The following is a 17,464-nucleotide window of genomic DNA, read 5'->3' as shown; positions in this document are numbered from 1 at the left end:
CCGCTCACCAGCACAGGGGAGGGGCGTGCGATCCTGTACCCCACGCACACCTGCCCGTTCACATAGCCCAGCAATCCCAATGTCAGGCACCGGGGGCTGACTACTCACCGGCCAGGCCGTGGCTGCGTCTCTGCGCTGCACGAGGTGCCCTGTTGAGGAAAGAAGGAAGCTCAGACAGAATCAAGCCAGTTTCCCTCCAGCTGAGCTCCCAAAACCAGGGCGGGTCGAACGCCCAGCCTGGAGCTGTGCCCGCAGCTCTGGAGCGTGCACCCATCTGTGTGTGTGGCAGGAGGAGGTGGCCGTGGGATCTGACTGCTCACTGCTGGGCCTTCACATGCCTGCACGTGTTGTTCTGGACATGCTGGCCCTGGGGCGAGAGCACTGGGCCCGGGGCTCAGCTTGGGGCAGCCAGAGCTCTGCGTAGGATGGTGGGGGAGGCTCTCAGCTCACTGCTAGACCCTCACAGAGGCCCCCACTGGAGACATGTTGGCTCACCCTGTCTGGGCGCCATGGGCCTGGCTTGACATGCCCAGCACAGCTCGCCGGGTGTGCACTTAGTAGCAAAGCCCCTGGGGTGCTTCAGACAGGGAGGACTGGGTGGAAATTTGCAGTGTTTGCTCCCCTGCAGCTGCCATGCCTGCCACAGGACGGGCAAGGGTCCCCTGGCTGTGTCATGAGCATGGAAGTGAGCACAGGGCCGGCTGGCACCAATCGGAGACCCAGCCCAGTACAGACCCCCTGAGAGCTGACGGGGCTCCTGTGCCTGGCAGTCTCCAGCACCCAGCCCAAAGACCAGCCCTCATGCACCATGGCCAGCGCCACCCATGGGCACAGGCAGCCGAGCCCACACCCTAGAGTCCTCTTGCTAAGGCCATTCCTCGCTGAGTCCCAGCAGACATGGCCGTTGGGCGATGGCCCTCGAGACAGACTGTCCCAGTGGCTTGGGCAGAAATGTCCTTACCAGCGGCCGGCCTGGTGTCTGTGCTGGTCCCCGCAGCTGGTCGGGTGTCTGTGCCAGTCCCCACAGCAGGTCTGGTGTCTGTGCTGGTCCCTGCGGTAGGTCTGCTGTCTGTGCCGGTCCCCGCGGCCGGTCTGGTGTCTGTGCCGGTCCCCGCGGCCGGTCTGGTGTCTGTGCCGGTCCCCATGGCTGGTCTGGTGTCTGTGCTGGTCCGCGCGGTGGGTCTGGTGTCTGTGCCGGTCCCTGCGGCCGGTTTCGTGTCTGTGCCGGTCTCTGCGGCCTGTCTGGTGTCTGTGCCGGTCTTCATGGCTGGTCTGGTGTCTGTGCTGGTCCACGCGGTGGGTCTGGTGTCTGTGCCGGTCCCCGTGGCCGGCCTGGTGTCCCCCTGTGAGGTTTCTCTCTCGCTCTCCCCAGTCTGGTGAGCGGCGCGCGAGTCCCTCTCAGGGGAGGTATCTGTGGAGAGCTCAGCATAGAGATGAGTGTTGAACGTGGCCTGCACCACCCTAGCCCAGCTGTAAGTCTGGGGATCTGGGCCTCTGGCCCCGTTTCTGTGGCTAATCGCTGAGTTGTTTAGTATTCGGCCCTGGGAGCCTTTCGGGAGCCAACACTGAATAAACACTAAACCCACCCGCCCTCCAGGCAAGGCCTCCAGGCACCATGGCAAGGCCGTGAGGGGAGCACGGGGCAAACCGGCCATTCCCAGCCTGCTCCATGGCGCCTCCTCAGGGAGCGGGAATCTCCTGGGGGCAGGGGGCCTGGCTTCTCTGCCCAGCCCGTCTCTTTGCTGCCAAGAGCTGATGGGAGCTGGTTGCTGGGCTGCCGCGGGGCTGAGCTGGGAGTGGGGAGGGGAGAGGGGAGCAGGAGCACCAGGTGTGTGGCGATGCTGCAGACGTGTCCCGGCCTGGATCCGGCCATGGTGGGTGAGTCTCTATCGACTGGGATATTTCTGTGGGACTCCCTCCCCCACCAGGCTCTGGCTCATTTCCCAGCTGCCCTGTACTGGTCGGACCTGACCAGGCCCACGAGGGGGAAGCCAAGGGCCCCACCCATGTGCACCTTCCCCACCCTCCTCGCAGCACAGGCGAGCCAGCCAGGCACCGCACGGGGCAGCACAGGACCCTGGCAGGCTACTGCCCCTCACCCCCATGGCGCCACAGGGAGGGGGCCTGTCCCAGGCCAGCACACCCTCCCCACCCGGCTCAGCCCCGCTGGCGTAACAGTGGCCTGGGGTATGTGCCCCTCACGTAACACCTGGAGCGTCCGGCTCAGCCCCGCTCACGGAACGCCCGGGGCCTCCGGCTCAGCCCCGCTCACGGAACGCCCGGGGCCTCCGGCTCAGCCCCGCTCACGGAACGCCCCGGGGCCTCCGGCTCAGCCCCGCTCACGGAACGCCCCGGGGCCTCCGGCTCAGCCCCGCTCACGGAACGCCCGGGGCGTCCGGCTCAGCCCCGCTCACGGAACGCCCGGGGCGTCCGGCTCAGCCCCGCTCACGGAACGCCCGGGGCGTCCGGCTCAGCCCCGCTCACGGAACGCCCGGGCGTCCGGCTCAGCCCCGCTCACGGAACGCCCCGGGGCCTCCGGCTCAGCCCCGCTCACGGATCGCCTGGGACGTGTGGATCAGCCCCAGCTCCCAGCCAGCACTCACCGAACTGGCAGATGAAATATAGCTCCTGCGCACATGTGGCCCTCCTGGACCTGATGGTGCCTGAGTCCCTGATGAGGTAACTGCACCCGGCAGGGGAGGGGATCACAGCTGCGTCCGCCCCGTGGGCAGAGAAGCCTGTGGGAGAGACGCGGGGAGCAGTGAACCTGGGGCAGGCGGCCCTGCGGGGAATTCTCTCTGGTGCAGGGAGCCAGGTGCACTCCGCATCGCCCAGCTCTGGGCACCGTGCATGGCTGCAGAGCTCAGCCTGCGTGGGGCATGCGCCCAGTGAGCGGGCTGGTGGGCAGGGCGGGGCCTGGCATTTCCCCAGTGAGCAGTGTTGGCCCCACCTACCAGCACGGCCTCAAGCTGCCCCATGTCACGGCAGGCAGGGTGCTCCCGGGAATCCCTGGCTGAGCTCCGAGACAATGTCTACACAGCAAGCAGCAGCCCACGGCCCCGAGTGTTAGAGCCCAGGTCAGCAGACTCAGGCTCGCGCTACCCACAGAAGCTAGCCAGGCGGGCAGCGCTTTGTCTCAGGCAGGAGCTCGAGCTCTGAAACCCAGGCTCTAGCCCGAGGCCAAACGTCTGCACAGCTGTGTCTAGTGCTGGCGCGTCGGCCCGGGTCTGCCGCCCAGCTGCGGGCGGTGTGAACGTCCCCATGAAAGCCTGGGGCTGCCTTGACCCCTGCTCGACCGTTCGGACGGGCGGAGGGCATTGTGACGGAGCACCGCTGGGGCTGGCCAGCCTTCTGGAACGGCAAGGGAGAGGCGTAAGGGAGGCCCAGGAAGAGCCCCCACAAAGCCCTCCTCCCAGCACAGAGAGGGGCAGCAAGTCCCAGGACCCCTCGCCCTCACCTGGATGCTCTCGCAGGCTGACCCACCACTTCTCCCCTTCCACCATGCAGTGGCTCCGGAGGGCCTGCGTCTCTGGGTTCCAGGGGCACGCCAGGCGCCCGCCATTGGCCTGGCACCAGGCCTGGGCTCCCCAGAAGCTGTTCCGGAGCCGGACGAACTTGTAGCAGATGTCTCCCATGCGTGGCTGGTGCCAGGGGCACCTCGAGGCAGGCCCAGCTTGGGTAACACTTGACAAACAGAACCAAAGCCACATCCCTGATGGTAGTTGCATGGTGCCAGTGGCTCCGGCTGCCCGTCCTGCCCTTTATACAAGGCTGGTGCTTTTGTCCCAGGTCCAAGCCGAGCACTGAAACAAACCCGCCCAGCTCGGGTTCCCACCCCGGGGCAGCCGAGCCAACAGAGAGAGGCGAGTGCATCCCACCTGCCTGCCCAGGCAGCGCCATTGGGACCGGGGGCTGTTTGCAGAGAAGGGTGAGGCGATTGCTGGGCCGCAGCATGGCTGTGGGACACAAAGGAGAGTGGAGGGTGCAATGTTCCCATGCAGGGCCCAGCGAGCTGAACACCTGCTGGGGCTGGACTGGCAGCCTGCCCTTGGAGAGGGAACGTGCAGGCTGGCGGGGAGGAGGATGGGCCCAGCGTTTCTATGGCGTGATGTGAGATTCACACACAGGGACTGTGGTGCCCACTCTGGCTGACCGCCTGAGTGACAAGGCCAAGGGGGCTGTGCCCCACGCCCCCAGGATGCCAGCACTGAGCCCCTGCCTGGGTCTGAGCTGGAAGCATCTCATCGAGAAAGACACAGCCTTGATTTAGGAACTCAGTGAGGTCTTTGCAATGAGAATCAGGGAGCCCCACACTGGGCTGGGTCTGGGGGTGCTGGGCCTGCTGCCTGCCCAGCTGGGAGTGTGGGAGAACTGGAGGGCACTTTTTGAACTAGGGCTGGGCTGGGGATCCCTGGGGCCAGGCTGCAGGCAGGGATGGGCCGGGGGCATTGGGGACAGGCTGGGCTGCAGACAGGGCTGGGGGTCCCTGAGGCTGGGCTGGGGGCACTGGAGCTGGGCTGGGGGTCCTGGGGCTGGGCTGCAGGCAGGGCTGGGGGTCCCTGGAAAAGGGCTGCAGGCAGGACTGGGCTGGGCTCAGGGTCCCTGGGGCCGGGCCGGGGGCATTGGGGCCGGGCCGGGGTCTCTGGGGCTGGGCTACATGCAGGGCTGGGCTGGGCTGGGGGCACTGGGACCTGCCTGGGCTGGGGGTTCCTGGGGCTGGGCTGCAGGCAGGGATGGGCCGGGGGCATTGGGGACAGGCTGGGCTGCAGACAGGGCTGGGGGCACTGGAGCTGGGCTGGGGGTCCTGGGGCTGGGCTCCAGGCAGGACTGGGCTGGGGGCATTGGGGCTGGGCTGCAGGCAGGACTGGGCTGGGCTCAGGGTCCCTGGGGCTGGGCCGGGGGCATTGGGGCTGGGCTGCAGGCAGGACTGGGCTGGGCTCAGGGTCCCTGGGGCTGGGCCGGGGGCATTGGGGCTGGGCTGCAGGCAGGACTGGGCTGGGCTCAGGGTCTCTGGGGCTGGGCCGGGGGCATTGGGGCTGGGCTGCAGGCAGGACTGGGCTGGGGGCATTGGGGCTGGGCTGCAGGCAGGGCTGGGCTGGGCTGGGGGCACTGGGACCTGTCTGGGCTGGGGGTTCCTGGGGCTGGGCTGCAGGCAGGGATGGGCCGGGGGCATTGGGGACAGGCTGGGCTGCAGACAGGGCTGGGGGCACTGGAGCTGGGCTGGGGGCATTGGGGCTGGGCTGCAGGCAGGACTGGGCTGGGCTCAGGGTCCCTGGGGCTGGGCTGGGGGCATTGGGGCTGGGCTGCAGGCAGGACTGGGCTGGGCTCAGGGTCCCTGGGGCTGGGCCGGGGGCATTGGGGCTGGGCTGCAGGCAGGACTGGGCTGGGGGCATTGGGGCTGGCTGCAGGCAGGACTGGGCTGGGCTCAGGGTCCCTGGGGCTGGGCTGGGGGCATTGGGGCTGGGCTGCAGGCAGGACTGGGCTAGTCTGGGGGCCCTGGGGCTGGGCTGCAGGTGGGGCCCGGCAGCGAGAGCTCAGTCCGCAGGCTGTGGAAAGGGGACAGTTACTGCCAGACTATTGAATCGTTTTAGCTAATCCAGGGTTCTCCTCTTGGATCCTGGGGCTGCCCACTGAGGCCAGCTTCACGCTGCGGGCGTGATTCATCACAGCCAATTATGCAGCATCCTCAGTGTAAATACAGACCTCTGCCCAGGGAGCACTGCCAGCTGCGCCCACTTGGCATGCGGGGAGCCCCGTGTTCCTGGGCTTTGCTGGGACAGAGCTGCCTGTGCCGTAAACGTGCCAGCTTGAGCCAGACCCACACCCCCAAAAGGGAGTCACAACCTGGCTGGGCAGCACGCGGGGCCGCTTGCCATGGGAGTGCCCCCCCCAAAGGCCGGTGTGTGCCCCAGGGCTCCCCAGCCCAGCCAGGCTCAGCGCAGGTGGGCACTGCTCCTAGGCGGGCTTTTCTAGAGGTTCAGGGCTTGGCTATGGGCCTCTGGCCCCAGGACTATGCCAGGCGTGAGTTCAAACCAGTGGCCCCCAGCGGAGTCACCTTACGGCAGCACAGTTACACCTGCTCATGGTTTGGGGTGCAGGCTGCCCTGAGGCTACGGTGGGGAGAGAGGACTTCCCCCAGCTCTCTCTTCCCGCCACGGCAGCTCCGGGGCTGGACCTGCAGGATAGACGCCTCTCCCCCAGCCACGGCAGTCTGGGCTTAATAAACTGTTGCGTGGCCACGCAGCTTCGAGGGAACTTAGGTCCTGGTGTAACATTATTGACATGAACTGTGACCGTATAGATCATTGTTGCAACCAAGGTCCTATAGTGGCACCAAATCTTGTACAAAGGAGGTCAAATAAGGGGTCTATTAGAAGGTTACGATTTGCTGGTTCTGATTATGCTGTCTGGGTGCATGTAACATTTTTGTATTTAAAGTTATAAGTATTGGCTCTATACTGTCTGAATGTCAAACGTGTGCTATGCTTCTGGGAGACATCCCAGACACGTTGGTGTTAGCTCTGCCTAGCCTGCTTGATGGCCCATTAAGGACCATCAGCTACAACTGACCCATTGAGAAAAGGCAGATACACCTTGTGACTCCGCAAGGCATGCAGGGACATGCCTATGGACAGAACTCTACGGTTTTGGCCATGCCATGTGCTGGGTAGCTTGTTCTTGGAACAAAGGAAGCACTGGCCACCTGGCAAGAGACTATACAAGGCAGCTGCAGGGCTGGGGAGGATGTGTGTGTGGGGCGGGGGGGGGGGAGTGGCAGAGGGAAAAGCTATTCTGCAAAGCACAGGGAACTGACACCAGGAGCCTGCAGCTGGGCATGGCCTTTCCCTGAAGGATCCTGTGCCCCCACACCATGGGGAGCTGGGTTCCTGGATCCACATGGAGAAGGCTCCATAGCCCACTAGGAAAAGCCTAGCACCCCCTGCAAGAGGGAGCAGGAGAGATTAACCCCTCAAACACTGAGGACCAGGGAGAGAATAGTGCAGCTGTCCCCAAGCCGGCCAGCACTACAGCAGATGCTGGGACATGCATGGCAGTATTGGAGACTCAGGGTCCAACCTGCCCCTCCCCCAGGAGTCTGGCTAGAATTGCCATCAGCCCCTTGGGATGGAGGCCAGACCTCAGCCTCTGTCACCTGCCTGCCCACCTGCAAGAGCCGACATTCACCTGAGTGTGCGCGACTCCTTCCACAGCCTGAAACGCCCTCTCCACAAAGACCGGCCCAGTCCCCTCTCACCTCCCACACCATAATGTGGCTCCCAGTTTGACCTGGGGCAGCAGTGTGCCAGCACTGGGGCCTGGGCTCATTTCTGCCAGGAGGAGAAATGGCTGATGGAGGCAGCTGTTTATTTACAAGGAAGGTACAAAATCCCATTTCCTGGGCCGAGGAACTCTACAGGAGTGATTTTCTTAGCTCACAGTTCCAACCCTCTTTCAGCCAGTGCTCAGCCCCAAAGCTCCGTCTCAGCTTTTCCCAGGGCCACGCTCCCAGTGGTTGTTTGCTGTATCCTTGGCTTGCTGCTCCTTCCGTGTCTGTTTCTGTCTCTTGCTGCTTCCCTCACGCCCAGACATGCTGTTCCAGTCCGCTGTCCCTCTCCCCCCGCACACTGAGTTTATCAGATCACAGTGCAACCCCCTTTGGCTATGTGGTAGCCCTGCCCCAGCCTGGCTCTGGGTGGAGGCCCCACTGGTTCAGGAGCTTGTCACAGCGCGACAGGCCCCTTGAAGTGAATTGGGTCCAGTCCCAGGAGCGTGGGAGAGCCTCGGGGACTAATCAATGGCAGGAAGGGAGGAGGTTCCTGCACGGAGTTCCCCGGGGACAGCTGAGGCCTAGGAGCCCAGCAGGGGCTAGCCTGCTGACCCTCCCCAGGCAGAGGCGTGGAAGCCAGGAAGAAGCCTGGGAAGGACTCCAGATGGGAGGGCTGGGGTGGCGGTTGTGGTGTGACAGCAGGCAGGGACTGAAAGCGAGCCCGGGCGTGGCAGGAGCCGCTGGACCTAGGGGATGAGCTGTGTTGTTGGACTTTGGAACATTTATGGACTGTGTGCACTGGGCGTGGGATAAATGGCCTGGTTTCGGGGCTTTCAAGGACTATTTGCATTATGTGGGATAATAACTGGTCTTGGGTAGGGGTAATATTGCACCCAAGAGAACTTGTGGAGGTGTCTTTCAAAGGCCTGAGAGGGAAAATGAAATGTTAGTTTCCTGTTGTCCCACATGTGCTTGGTCAGTTGGCCAAACATGTTAGACACCTTTCTGATGCAAGCCTTAACCTCGTCATGTGACGAAGTGGGACTGTTTGCACTGGGGGCTGGGTACAGTTCCTAAGTATCTAGCAGCAAAAGTCCATGCAGCAAATGCCTGACACTCTGTCTCCAACACCTCTAGCCCGCACCTAGTTGTCACGGAGTGTGGGGGAGCCAGGCCCTGCACCCTCGGTCTCCCTGCCGATTCACCAGGACTCTCAGCCAGCCAGTAAAGCAGAAGGTTTATTTAGACGACAGGAACACAGTCCAACACAGGTCTTGCAGGCACAGATAACCGGATCTCCCCGGTTAGGTCCATCTTGGGGGCCTCCTAGCCCCCTCGGGGATCAGAGCCCTCTCTCCCTGCTTCCCCTCTCTTCTCCAGCCAACTCCAATCTGCCCAGCCCCCCTCCGGCCCCTCCTCCCTGCTCTGCCTCTTTCCCGGGCCAGGAGGTCACCTGACCCCTTTGTCTCCAACACCTCTAGCCCGCACCTTTGCAGGGAGGGGCCGGGCCATCAGTTGCTAGGAGACAGAGTGTCAGGCATTTGCTGCATGGACTTTTGCTGCTAGATACTTAGGAACTGTACCCAGCCCCCAGTGCAAACAGTCCCACTTCGTCACACGTCATCTAGAGATTAATTATCCAGTGCAGTTGACCCTAGATAGCAGAACTTGTGCACAACTTTGAACTTGGTGTTAGCTGCTGAAACCTCTGGTGCAGCCAATGCGCCTTGTGCCATAATCATTGTCTTCTTCAGACTGACGGCTAGTCCAAGCTAGCGCAAAGCTGTGCCTGGAGCTCCTCTTCGCTACGTGCGATGAGTGCTGCGTCACTGGCAAAAAGATGCTCTTCCATCTGCAGGCGTTTAACTTCGCCTTTTGCGCTCAGACGTGCAATGAGGAAGGGTTTTCCAGCTGATCTCATATGAAGATGGACACCTTTTATACTAGAGGAGAGAGAGTTTGACAAAGCAGCAGAGAGAAGACTATACTGAAGAGTGTTGGTGCCAATACACAGCCCTGTTTGACACCACTATGGATTTCAAAGCTGCCAGACTGACCACCGTCATACCGGGGTGTAAGATCCTGAGACGGCGTCTCCTCCAGCCTCGTGCGCACCAGTGAATAAGCAGCCAGGACTGGCATGGCTGGAGAATGGGCAGGGGCCTGAGCCTGCAGGGGTTTTCTGTGCCCCATTGCACCCTGTGAATATCCACATGCAGGCGTGGCCACAGCCCGGCTCTCCCTGGTGCTCCCTGCTGTGATGCTGCCTGCAGTCTAGGACAGGACTGAGAGCCCGGACGCCTGGGTTCTGTCCCGGCTCTGGGAGGGGGAGGGGCAGGACTGAGAGCCCGGACCCCTGGGTTCTGTCCCGGCTCTGGGAGGGGGAGGGGCAGGACTGAGAGCCCGGCCGCCTGGGTTCTGTCCCGGCTCTGGGGGCGGGGTCTGGTGGGGAGTGGGCGGGGCCCGGACGCCTGGGTTCTGTCCCGGCTCTGGGGGCGGGGTCTGGTGGGGAGGGGGCGGGGCCCGGACCCCTGGGTTCTGTCCCGCGTGCTCACAGGCTCTTTCGCGGCGGGGCCCCGCCCTCGGTCTTGGCCGCGATTGGCTGGGCGCTCAGCCTATCAGAGGGCTCCGAAAGTGACGGCGGTTTCGTGCCCTCTTGTGTGTCCGGCGTGCGGGATGGCGGCGCCGCTTCTGCGGGTCGGGGGGCCCGGGGGCTCTGGGAACGGAGGGGGGACAGTTGGGGGGAGGGAATGGGGGGGCGTGGAGGAAAGGGGGCACTCGGGGGGAGGGGGCACTCGGGGGGGTGAGGAAAGGGGGCGCACTCTGGGGGAGAGAGAAGGGAATGGGGCACTCGGGGGGAGGGGCATTCAGGGTGAGGAAAGGGGAGGGGGCACTCGGGGGGAGAGGGAAGGGAATGGGGCACTCGGGGGGAGGGGCATTCAGGGTGAGGAAAGGGGAGGGGGCACTCGGAGGGGGGAGGGGGCACTCGGAGGGGGGAGGGGGCACTCAGGGGGGTGAGAAAAGGGGGCGCACTCTGGGGGAGAGGGAAGGGAATGGGGCACTCGGGGGGAGGGGCATAAAGGGTGAGGAATGGGGAGGGGGCACTCGGAGGGGGGAGGGGGCACTCGGAGGGGGGAGGGGGCACTCAGGGGGGTGAGAAAAGGGGGCGCACTCTGGGGGAGAGGGAAGGGAATGGGGCACTCGGGGGGAGGGGCATTCAGGGTGAGGAAAGGGGAGGGGGCACTCGGGGGGGAGGGGGCACTCAGGGGGGTGAGGAAAGGGGACGCACTCTGGGGGAGAGGGAAGGGAATGGGGCGCTCGGGGGGGAGGGGCATTCAGGGTGAGGAAAGGGGAGGGGGCACTCGGGAGGGAGGGGGCACTCGGGGGGGTGAGGAAAGGGGGCGCACTCTGGGGGAGAGGGAAGGGAATGGGGCACTCGGGGGGAGGGGCATTCAGGGTGAGGAAAGGGGAGGGGGCACTCGGAGGGGGGAGGGGGCACTCGGGGGGGTGAGGAAAGGGGGCGCACTCTGGGGGAGAGGGAAGGGAATGGGGCACTCGGGGGGAGGTAACTGACAGCTCTTGCTTTGCAGCAGCGTCTCCGGGAGGCCATGGCAGTGCTGGGCGGGGGCGGCCTTCTCTGCGCCGCGTACCTGGTGGCCGCGGGTGAGGAGCGGTTCTACGCCGAGCGCCTGATGCCGGGGCTGCAGCGGCTGCTGGGGCCCGAGACCGCCCACGTGCTCGCCATCCGCCTGCTCAGCCTGGGGGTCCTGCCCCGCGTGGCGCAGCGCGACTCGCCCATGCTGGTGCGTCCCCTCCCGCGGGCTGCGCGGGACACGATCTGCCCCGTCTACATGGGCTGCGCCCACCGGGCGGCGGCAGCCCTGATGCTTGGTGGGTGGGATATGTCGGGCGTGCACCTGGCCCCGGAACCCACCCCACATGGGAGCTGGTGAGATGCCCCAGTGGCTCTGGGGGAAGGTGATGTCCCTGGGAGCTGAGCTGCCCCTGCTGTGCCAGCTGCATCCCGGGGGCTGGGGCTGGAGCCAGTCTCCGTGGGGGAGGGGGCTGGCTGTTGTGGGGCTCTGCCTGTGCGGGGAAGGGCCCTGGCAGCCTGCGGGAAGCTGGGTTAGACCAAGTGAGAGAGGGACCCATGTTCTCCTGCAGGCTGTGTGGACTGCTCTCAAGACTAGCCCTCAGCTGGGCCCCAGGCCAGTCACTGTGTGCTGTGGGGGCGGTCATGAGGCCTCGCTTGCTCTCCCAGGAGGTGTGCGTCCTGGGACGGAGGTTCCGGAACCCGGTGGGCCTGGCAGCCGGCTTTGACAAGCACGGGGAAGCCATGGATGGGCTCTTCAAGCTGGGATTTGGCTTCGTGGAAGTGGGGAGTGTCACCCCACAGCCTCAGGAAGGGAACCCCAAACCTCGGGTCTTCCGGCTGCCAGAGGACCAGGCTGTCATTAACAGGTAGGCAGGGGTCAGAGGCTGCTGTTACGGGGGGAGGGAGGGAATCTCATGTTTGCCTCTAGGTGCTGCCGGGGTGGGGGGTGGGGGGCATTTTCTCCCTTCCCCACCTCCATTGACCTGCAAAAGAGCTGGTGAGGTGAGAGCCGAGGCTGGGAGGGGACTGGGAGTTGGGCAAGCCAGTGGGCCTTGGCTGTGGGCGAGGTGGGAGGGGCAGGTGGCCTGTGGGGGCAGTGAGCAAAGGCATCTGTTTCCATCCTGTATCTCTTGCTGGGCTGAGCCCTGGAGGGCTCGGAGCTGCAGCTTCCCCCTCTTGGTAAGTGTCTTGTGGAGATTCCAGCCCAGCTCTATGCTGCTCGCTGACACCTCTCCTTGTTCCCTTGCAGATACGGCTTTAACAGCCATGGACATGCCGCCATGGAGCGTAGGCTTCGGGCCCGGCAGGGAGCGCAGCTCCAGCTCACCGAAGGTAAAGCTCCTTGCTATCATGGAGATCCTTAACCAGGTTACAAGGGAGAGTGCTGTAGCAGTCAGTTGTTAGCCCATGGAACTCACTGTCACAAGATAGTGCTGAGGCCAAGGGTGTGATGAGATTCAGAAGAGGATTGATGCTGGGATAATGAGGAAGGCCATAAGGGTGGTGGCTGGCCCTGCTTCAGGGCATGAGCCAACAGGCCATGGCTCGGTAGAGCTTTGCCATTTCATAGCAGGCCACTCCGTAACTGCCCATCCTGAGAGGCCCACTCCTTCAGCACTGGCCACTACTACCTGCTTTTGGAGGGGGATGGGGACCCTCGCTAGCCCTGTGTGGGTGGGTGACCTGCTACAGCAATTCCTGCGCTCCCCAGCAGGGGGCGGGCGCTGGGACCCCTGTGCATCAGGGATGGGGTAGTGCTGTGGGCCTGGTGAGTGCAGGGCAGTCTCTGCCATTGGTCTGGCACCAGCATGACCACCCTCGACTAACCATGGCGTTGGCATCAGTGCAGAGCAGCTGCCAGCGTTTGGACTCTCCGTCTAATCTGGCCCAGCACAGCTGCATCCCCGGCGCCCGGCCTGGGTCCGGTGCATCCTGGGGTTGGTCCAGCAGCAGCTAGTGGAGCACATACTTCCAGCCATGGTGCCGTCTCTGGGGTGGCCTGGTTGGGGTTGCGGACAGGCGGTAAGGCCGGCCCTCCTGCCTCTCTGAGTGGGACGCGTGTGTTCCAGCTGGGATGCCCCTCGGAATAAACCTGGGTAAGAACAAGGGCTCGGCAGATGCTGCGGCAGATTACGTGGATGGGGTCCGGATGCTGGGCCCGCTGGCCGACTACCTGGTGGTGAACGTGTCCAGTCCAAACACGCTGGGGCTGCGGGACCTGCAGGGCAAAGCCGAGCTGCGCCGCCTGCTGGCCAAGGTGGGTAACTGTCCCAGGCTAGCCTGTGGCACCTACCCCTGGTGTCTTTCGGTGCTGGGTGCTCCCCTTGCTGCTCCGGCTGGGGCTGCCTAGCTGCCAGCTCTTTCTCGCAGCGCTTGTCTGAGCTGGAGGTGGCTGTTTTCTGGGACTGGGGGATGGGGTGGAGCCCTGCAGAGCAGCAGATGGGCAGGAAGCTGGGACTCAGTGGGGGGCTGGGTGTCTCACTTTGGAAGGCATGGAGGGCTGTGCTGTGGCCTCAAGGAGGGGATTCATGCCAGGCGCCACCCCCCACAAACCAACTGCTGTGAGCTGCCCATGCTCTGCTCCCTTGTGCTTCCTCGTTGCTGAGCCTTAGGCAGCAGCACTGTCTGTGTGTCTGCCCTGCCCCCATTCCGGCTGTGCCTTTGGGATTGTTCTGGGGAGGCCCCTGCTCCCCAGAGACCTCTCTGTGCTGCTCTGATCTACCCCCTCCGTTTCCTCCCTGGGCGCGGACCTTGCCACCCCACCTGGCTCATCAGGCCTTCGTAACACCAGGGCAGGGGGCAGGCTGCAGGGTGACTGCTGGGGCTCTGTGGGTGTCTCCCTTGGCATGTCCCCCACTGCAGCATCTCCTGGCCTTGGTGTCATCCCTGCAGGTGCTGGAGGAGAGGGATGCCCTGAGGTGTGAGTGCAAGCCGGCCGTGCTGGTGAAGATTGCCCCTGACCTGACTGCCCAGGACAAGCAGGACATAGCCAATGTGGTGACCGAGGTAGGGGGCAGGTCCCTCTGGGGAGGCTCCCGCTGTGCCAGTGCAGCCTCACAGTACCCAAGGGAGGAGGGCAGACTGGGGAGCCCAGGGGAGAGGGAAGGGAAGGGGGGAAGTGGTAGCCCCAGGAAGGCCTGGAGCGTGGGGGAGGCACTAGGGGAAAGGGGCTGGGACAGGAGAAGTGCAGGCTGAACAAGGGGAGGGCGTCCCAGCCAGGAGCTCCAGCTTGGGGCACGGAGCAGACTGCAGTCAAATGGCTTTGGCCAGAGGGCGGGAGATCAATGGGGCCGTGTGTCAATCCTGACCAGCTGCACCCAGGGGCAGGCCCTCCCCAGCCCCCGCCAGGAGCCGCTGGCTCTGACTGCCGGGGATGGCTACTGCGCCAGGCTGCTCGGGCAGCCGGTCGCCAGCAGGCTTCTGCTGCTCGCTCCCTGCTAGGTCTGGTACCCCCGTGAGGGCGGCAGGGGGCCTGGAGCTCTGCTGCCATCATGTGCCCTCGGTGTCTCAGCTAGGTGTGGATGGGCTGGTCATCACCAACACCACCACCAGCCGTCCCAGCAGCCTGCGGGGCACCCTGCGCATGGAGCCTGGCGGCCTCAGCGGGCGGCCCCTGCGAGCACTCTCCACGCAGACGGTCAGCGAGATGTACGCCCTCACCCAAGGTAACGTGGTGCTGCCACCCCACCGGGCAGAGCCGCGCCAGGCGCTCCGCCCACCCCAGGCCAGGTGCTCCATCCGCCTCTAATGCCCCTCCTTGCTCCTAGGGAAGGTGCCCATCATCGGCGTGGGCGGGGTGAGCAGCGGGCAGGACGCACTGGAGAAGATCCGGGCTGGGGCCTCCCTGGTGCAGATGTACACGGCGCTAACCTACCAGGGGCCCCCTGTGGTGGGGGTGGTGAAACGGGAACTGGAGGTGCTGCTGAGGTGAGTGAGGGGCTGGGCTGGGCTGCTGCCCAGCGGTGCTCTGTGTACGAGGGAGTGGGCCCCCGTCACACCCATGGCTCCGTGCCTCAGTGTTCCCAGTGGTGTGGGAGCTGCTGGGTCTGAAGGGCCTCAGGCCGACAAGCACCAGGCCCGGTGAGGGCTCTCGCTGGCTGTTGCCATGGCCAACGTCCTGCAGGCCCCATGCCTTGGGATGCTGCGCAGCTGTGACCCATGGGTCCAGCGGCCTTGTGCTGCAAGCGGAGCTATTCTCTGTGCTGGGGTTAGGGCAGGACAGAGACCAGAGCATAGGGAGGACCTGTTCCTGGGCTGGGGGGCGGGAGCTCGGGACTGGGCCTTGTGGAAGTGCTCACAGCTGTTTGTTCTTGGCTTAGGGAGCAGGGGTTTCAGAGCGTCACAGAAGCTGTTGGAGCAGATCATCGGTGCTGACAGGCGTGTGGTGCTGTGGATGGGGTTCTCTGTGCTGCCTCCGGATGCCTCAGTCTGGAGAAGCTGCAGCGCCCTGGGAACAGTGCTTAGCACCTCTCGGGTGTGAGCCAATATGGAGTCTTTGGACTGAATCATCCCCTGTGCAGAACGTGGGAGGGGTCTAGTGGTGTACAGAGACCCCTGAGCGGGCTAATGAGGTCATGGCGAGCTCGTGGTCTGTGTACCAGTGCTGCCCTGGGCAGGTGGGGAAGGCTCCCAGCTGCCCTGTGTGGAGGGACCTGAGCAAGGCCTGGGCAGGGGAGCTCTTCCCAGATCTGCTGAACAGTGCTGGCAGTGTGGGACCGGGCTGGCCCTTGCCAGTCCTGAGCAGCTGCAGGTCAGGGTCCCTGCCCTACGAAGCTGTGACGCATGCGCTGGTGGCACAAGGCCTGGCACACTGCTGGAGTGGTGCCAAGTCTCTGCACCCCTTTTCCAGCGGAGGAGCTCTTTGCGATTTGCCTGCGAAGGGACTCGCCTCCCCCCCACCCCCATGTGGGTGCACAAGGCAGCCCTGGCCATGCTGTTCATGGAGCCAGCTGGGTCAGGCAGTGCCCCGAGCAGCGTCCCTGGCAGCTCTGTGCCGCTGGCCTGCAGGGCCCTGCCTGAGCGCTGGCTTGGCATCTGCCTTCGCCTCCCTGGCCATAGCTGTCTGTGCTGCTCCCCAGGACTGGCTGGCTGGCTGGGGGCTGCATCTGAAGGAGACTGGGCCGGGGGTTGGGGGCCATGCCTGGGCCTGGCTTCTCACTGGACTGTCAATAAACTTGCTGCTCGTTCAGCCTCATCCCCCTTTTTTTTGGGGGGGGGGGGGCAGGAGCAGTGGTTCTGGATTCCCTTAGCCCTCCAGCCCTGGGCCCTCTTGGGGAGCGGGGGGGTGCTGGCAGCTCATGGGGCCGTGCAGCTGCCGCTGGCGCAGTTCCTGGCTGAGGAGCTGCCTGGGATGTAGAGGGAGGGGCTGGGCTCTGCCCTGCTGTTGCCTGATTTTTAGGAGGTTAACATTAATGTGGCTAATATTGGTTATAGGTTTGCCAATTAAACTGACTAGGAGATAATAGGGTTTTTGTTTCAGAATCAGGCTACACAGTTTGCAAAGGACCCTCGGGGGTAAGACAAGACAGTTATTGAGATAAATGGAATAATGGTAATTCAATGGTTAAATAATTAGAATGACAAATGCAGTACTATTAAAGATACATACGGTATTTTATACTACCAGACTTTGATTAACATACGTACACCTTGTCTTGAGAACCTGGTGGTAACAGACTGACGTGCTAAGAGAGTTTAGGTTCAGGTTTCTTAATTCTTGAATGGGAGGTGCAGAGCTTAGCTTCAGTAACTCTTAGCTCTAGCTTCTTCTACCTTAGAGTTTTACTGAACTGACTTCAAACTTAACATTAAGAACTTACAGACGAATCGACTGATTGAAAACAAAGAAGCTTGGAGCTTAGAAAATTTAGAAAGCAAGTTCAGAAAAAGCTTAGAAGCCTAGACACTTCCTTGGCATGGTGGGTTACCCCCTTTATAGGGCATGGGTGCTTGATCTCTTCTCTCTTTAAACCTACTTTTCTTACCCAGCGAAGTGTTGGGGTAACTTACTCCACAGGCTGGTATGTTTGTACATATTAATGACGTTAGATTATTTTTAGTTGTTACTTTTGCCCTCCCAGTTATTTTAGTTCTTTCCTTGCGGTGCACCTGTTTAGCAAGGGCGTGAACTTAGGAAAGCTCCCTCTGCCAACCTCCTTCAACACATTCTTTATCTCTGTTAAAGGTCGCAGCCATGTATGGATCTTATGCTTTAACTTGTCACTATTTATCTAGGTGAAAGGTCCCAGACGTATGTATGCTAACTTTGCCTTAGCTCAACGTGCAGGGTGTGGCCTGCAGGTCCCTTGCATTACAGCCAAACTACTTTAATTGAAGCCTATTATAATAAAACAAATAATTAAAACCATAAGAAAATAAGGCCTGGTCTACACTGGGGGGGATCGATCTAAGATACGCAACTTCAGCTACGTGAATAGCGTATTTGAAGTCGACATATCTTAGATTGACTTCGCGTCCTCATGGCGCGGGATCGACGGCCGCCGCTCTCCTGTCGACTCCGCTTCCGCCTCTTGCCCTGGTGGAGTTCTGGAGTCGGCGGGGAGCGCGTTTGGGGATCCATGTATCGCGTCTAGACGAGATAG

The 17,464-nt window shown here is 62.9% G+C and overlaps 1 protein-coding gene across 2 annotated transcripts; it reads left to right on the top strand.

Moving 5' to 3' along the window:
- Positions 1 to 9,880: 9,880 nt before the first annotated feature.
- DHODH (dihydroorotate dehydrogenase (quinone)) lies at positions 9,881 to 17,229 on the top strand. Of its 2 annotated transcripts, XM_044987722.1 has the most exons (9): positions 9,883 to 9,964; positions 10,858 to 11,070; positions 11,529 to 11,728; positions 12,112 to 12,194; positions 12,932 to 13,119; positions 13,755 to 13,868; positions 14,374 to 14,527; positions 14,630 to 14,789; positions 15,182 to 17,229. In XM_044987722.1, exons 1-9 carry the CDS (start codon positions 9,944 to 9,946, stop codon positions 15,234 to 15,236), a joined length of 1,188 nt encoding a protein of 395 aa, XP_044843657.1. In that variant the 5' UTR covers positions 9,883 to 9,943; the 3' UTR covers positions 15,237 to 17,229. The 2 variants fall into 2 exon arrangements, with proteins under 2 accessions (XP_044843658.1, XP_044843657.1); XM_044987723.1 differs by lacking the exon at positions 15,182 to 17,229 and having other exon boundaries at positions 9,881 to 9,964; positions 14,378 to 14,527; positions 14,630 to 14,788.
- The last annotated feature ends 235 nt before the right edge of the window (positions 17,230 to 17,464 follow it).

Source organism: Mauremys mutica, chromosome 14 (genome assembly GCF_020497125.1).
Source record: "Mauremys mutica isolate MM-2020 ecotype Southern chromosome 14, ASM2049712v1, whole genome shotgun sequence".
In the NCBI taxonomy this organism is placed as follows: domain Eukaryota; kingdom Metazoa; phylum Chordata; order Testudines; family Geoemydidae; genus Mauremys; species Mauremys mutica.
Note: the sequence above shows the minus strand (reverse complement) of the source record. Positions and strands in the feature narration are given on the sequence as shown.

Excerpts from the sequence above, each read along its gene's own strand:
- DHODH (XM_044987722.1), top strand. The coding sequence starts at position 9,944 with ATGGCGGCGCCGCTTCTGCGG. Across the intron at positions 9,965-10,857 it reads TGGCGGCGCCGCTTCTGCGG|CAGCGTCTCCGGGAGGCCAT; the intron begins GTCGGGGGGCCC and ends CTTGCTTTGCAG. Across the intron at positions 11,729-12,111 it reads GACCAGGCTGTCATTAACAG|ATACGGCTTTAACAGCCATG; the intron begins GTAGGCAGGGGT and ends GTTCCCTTGCAG.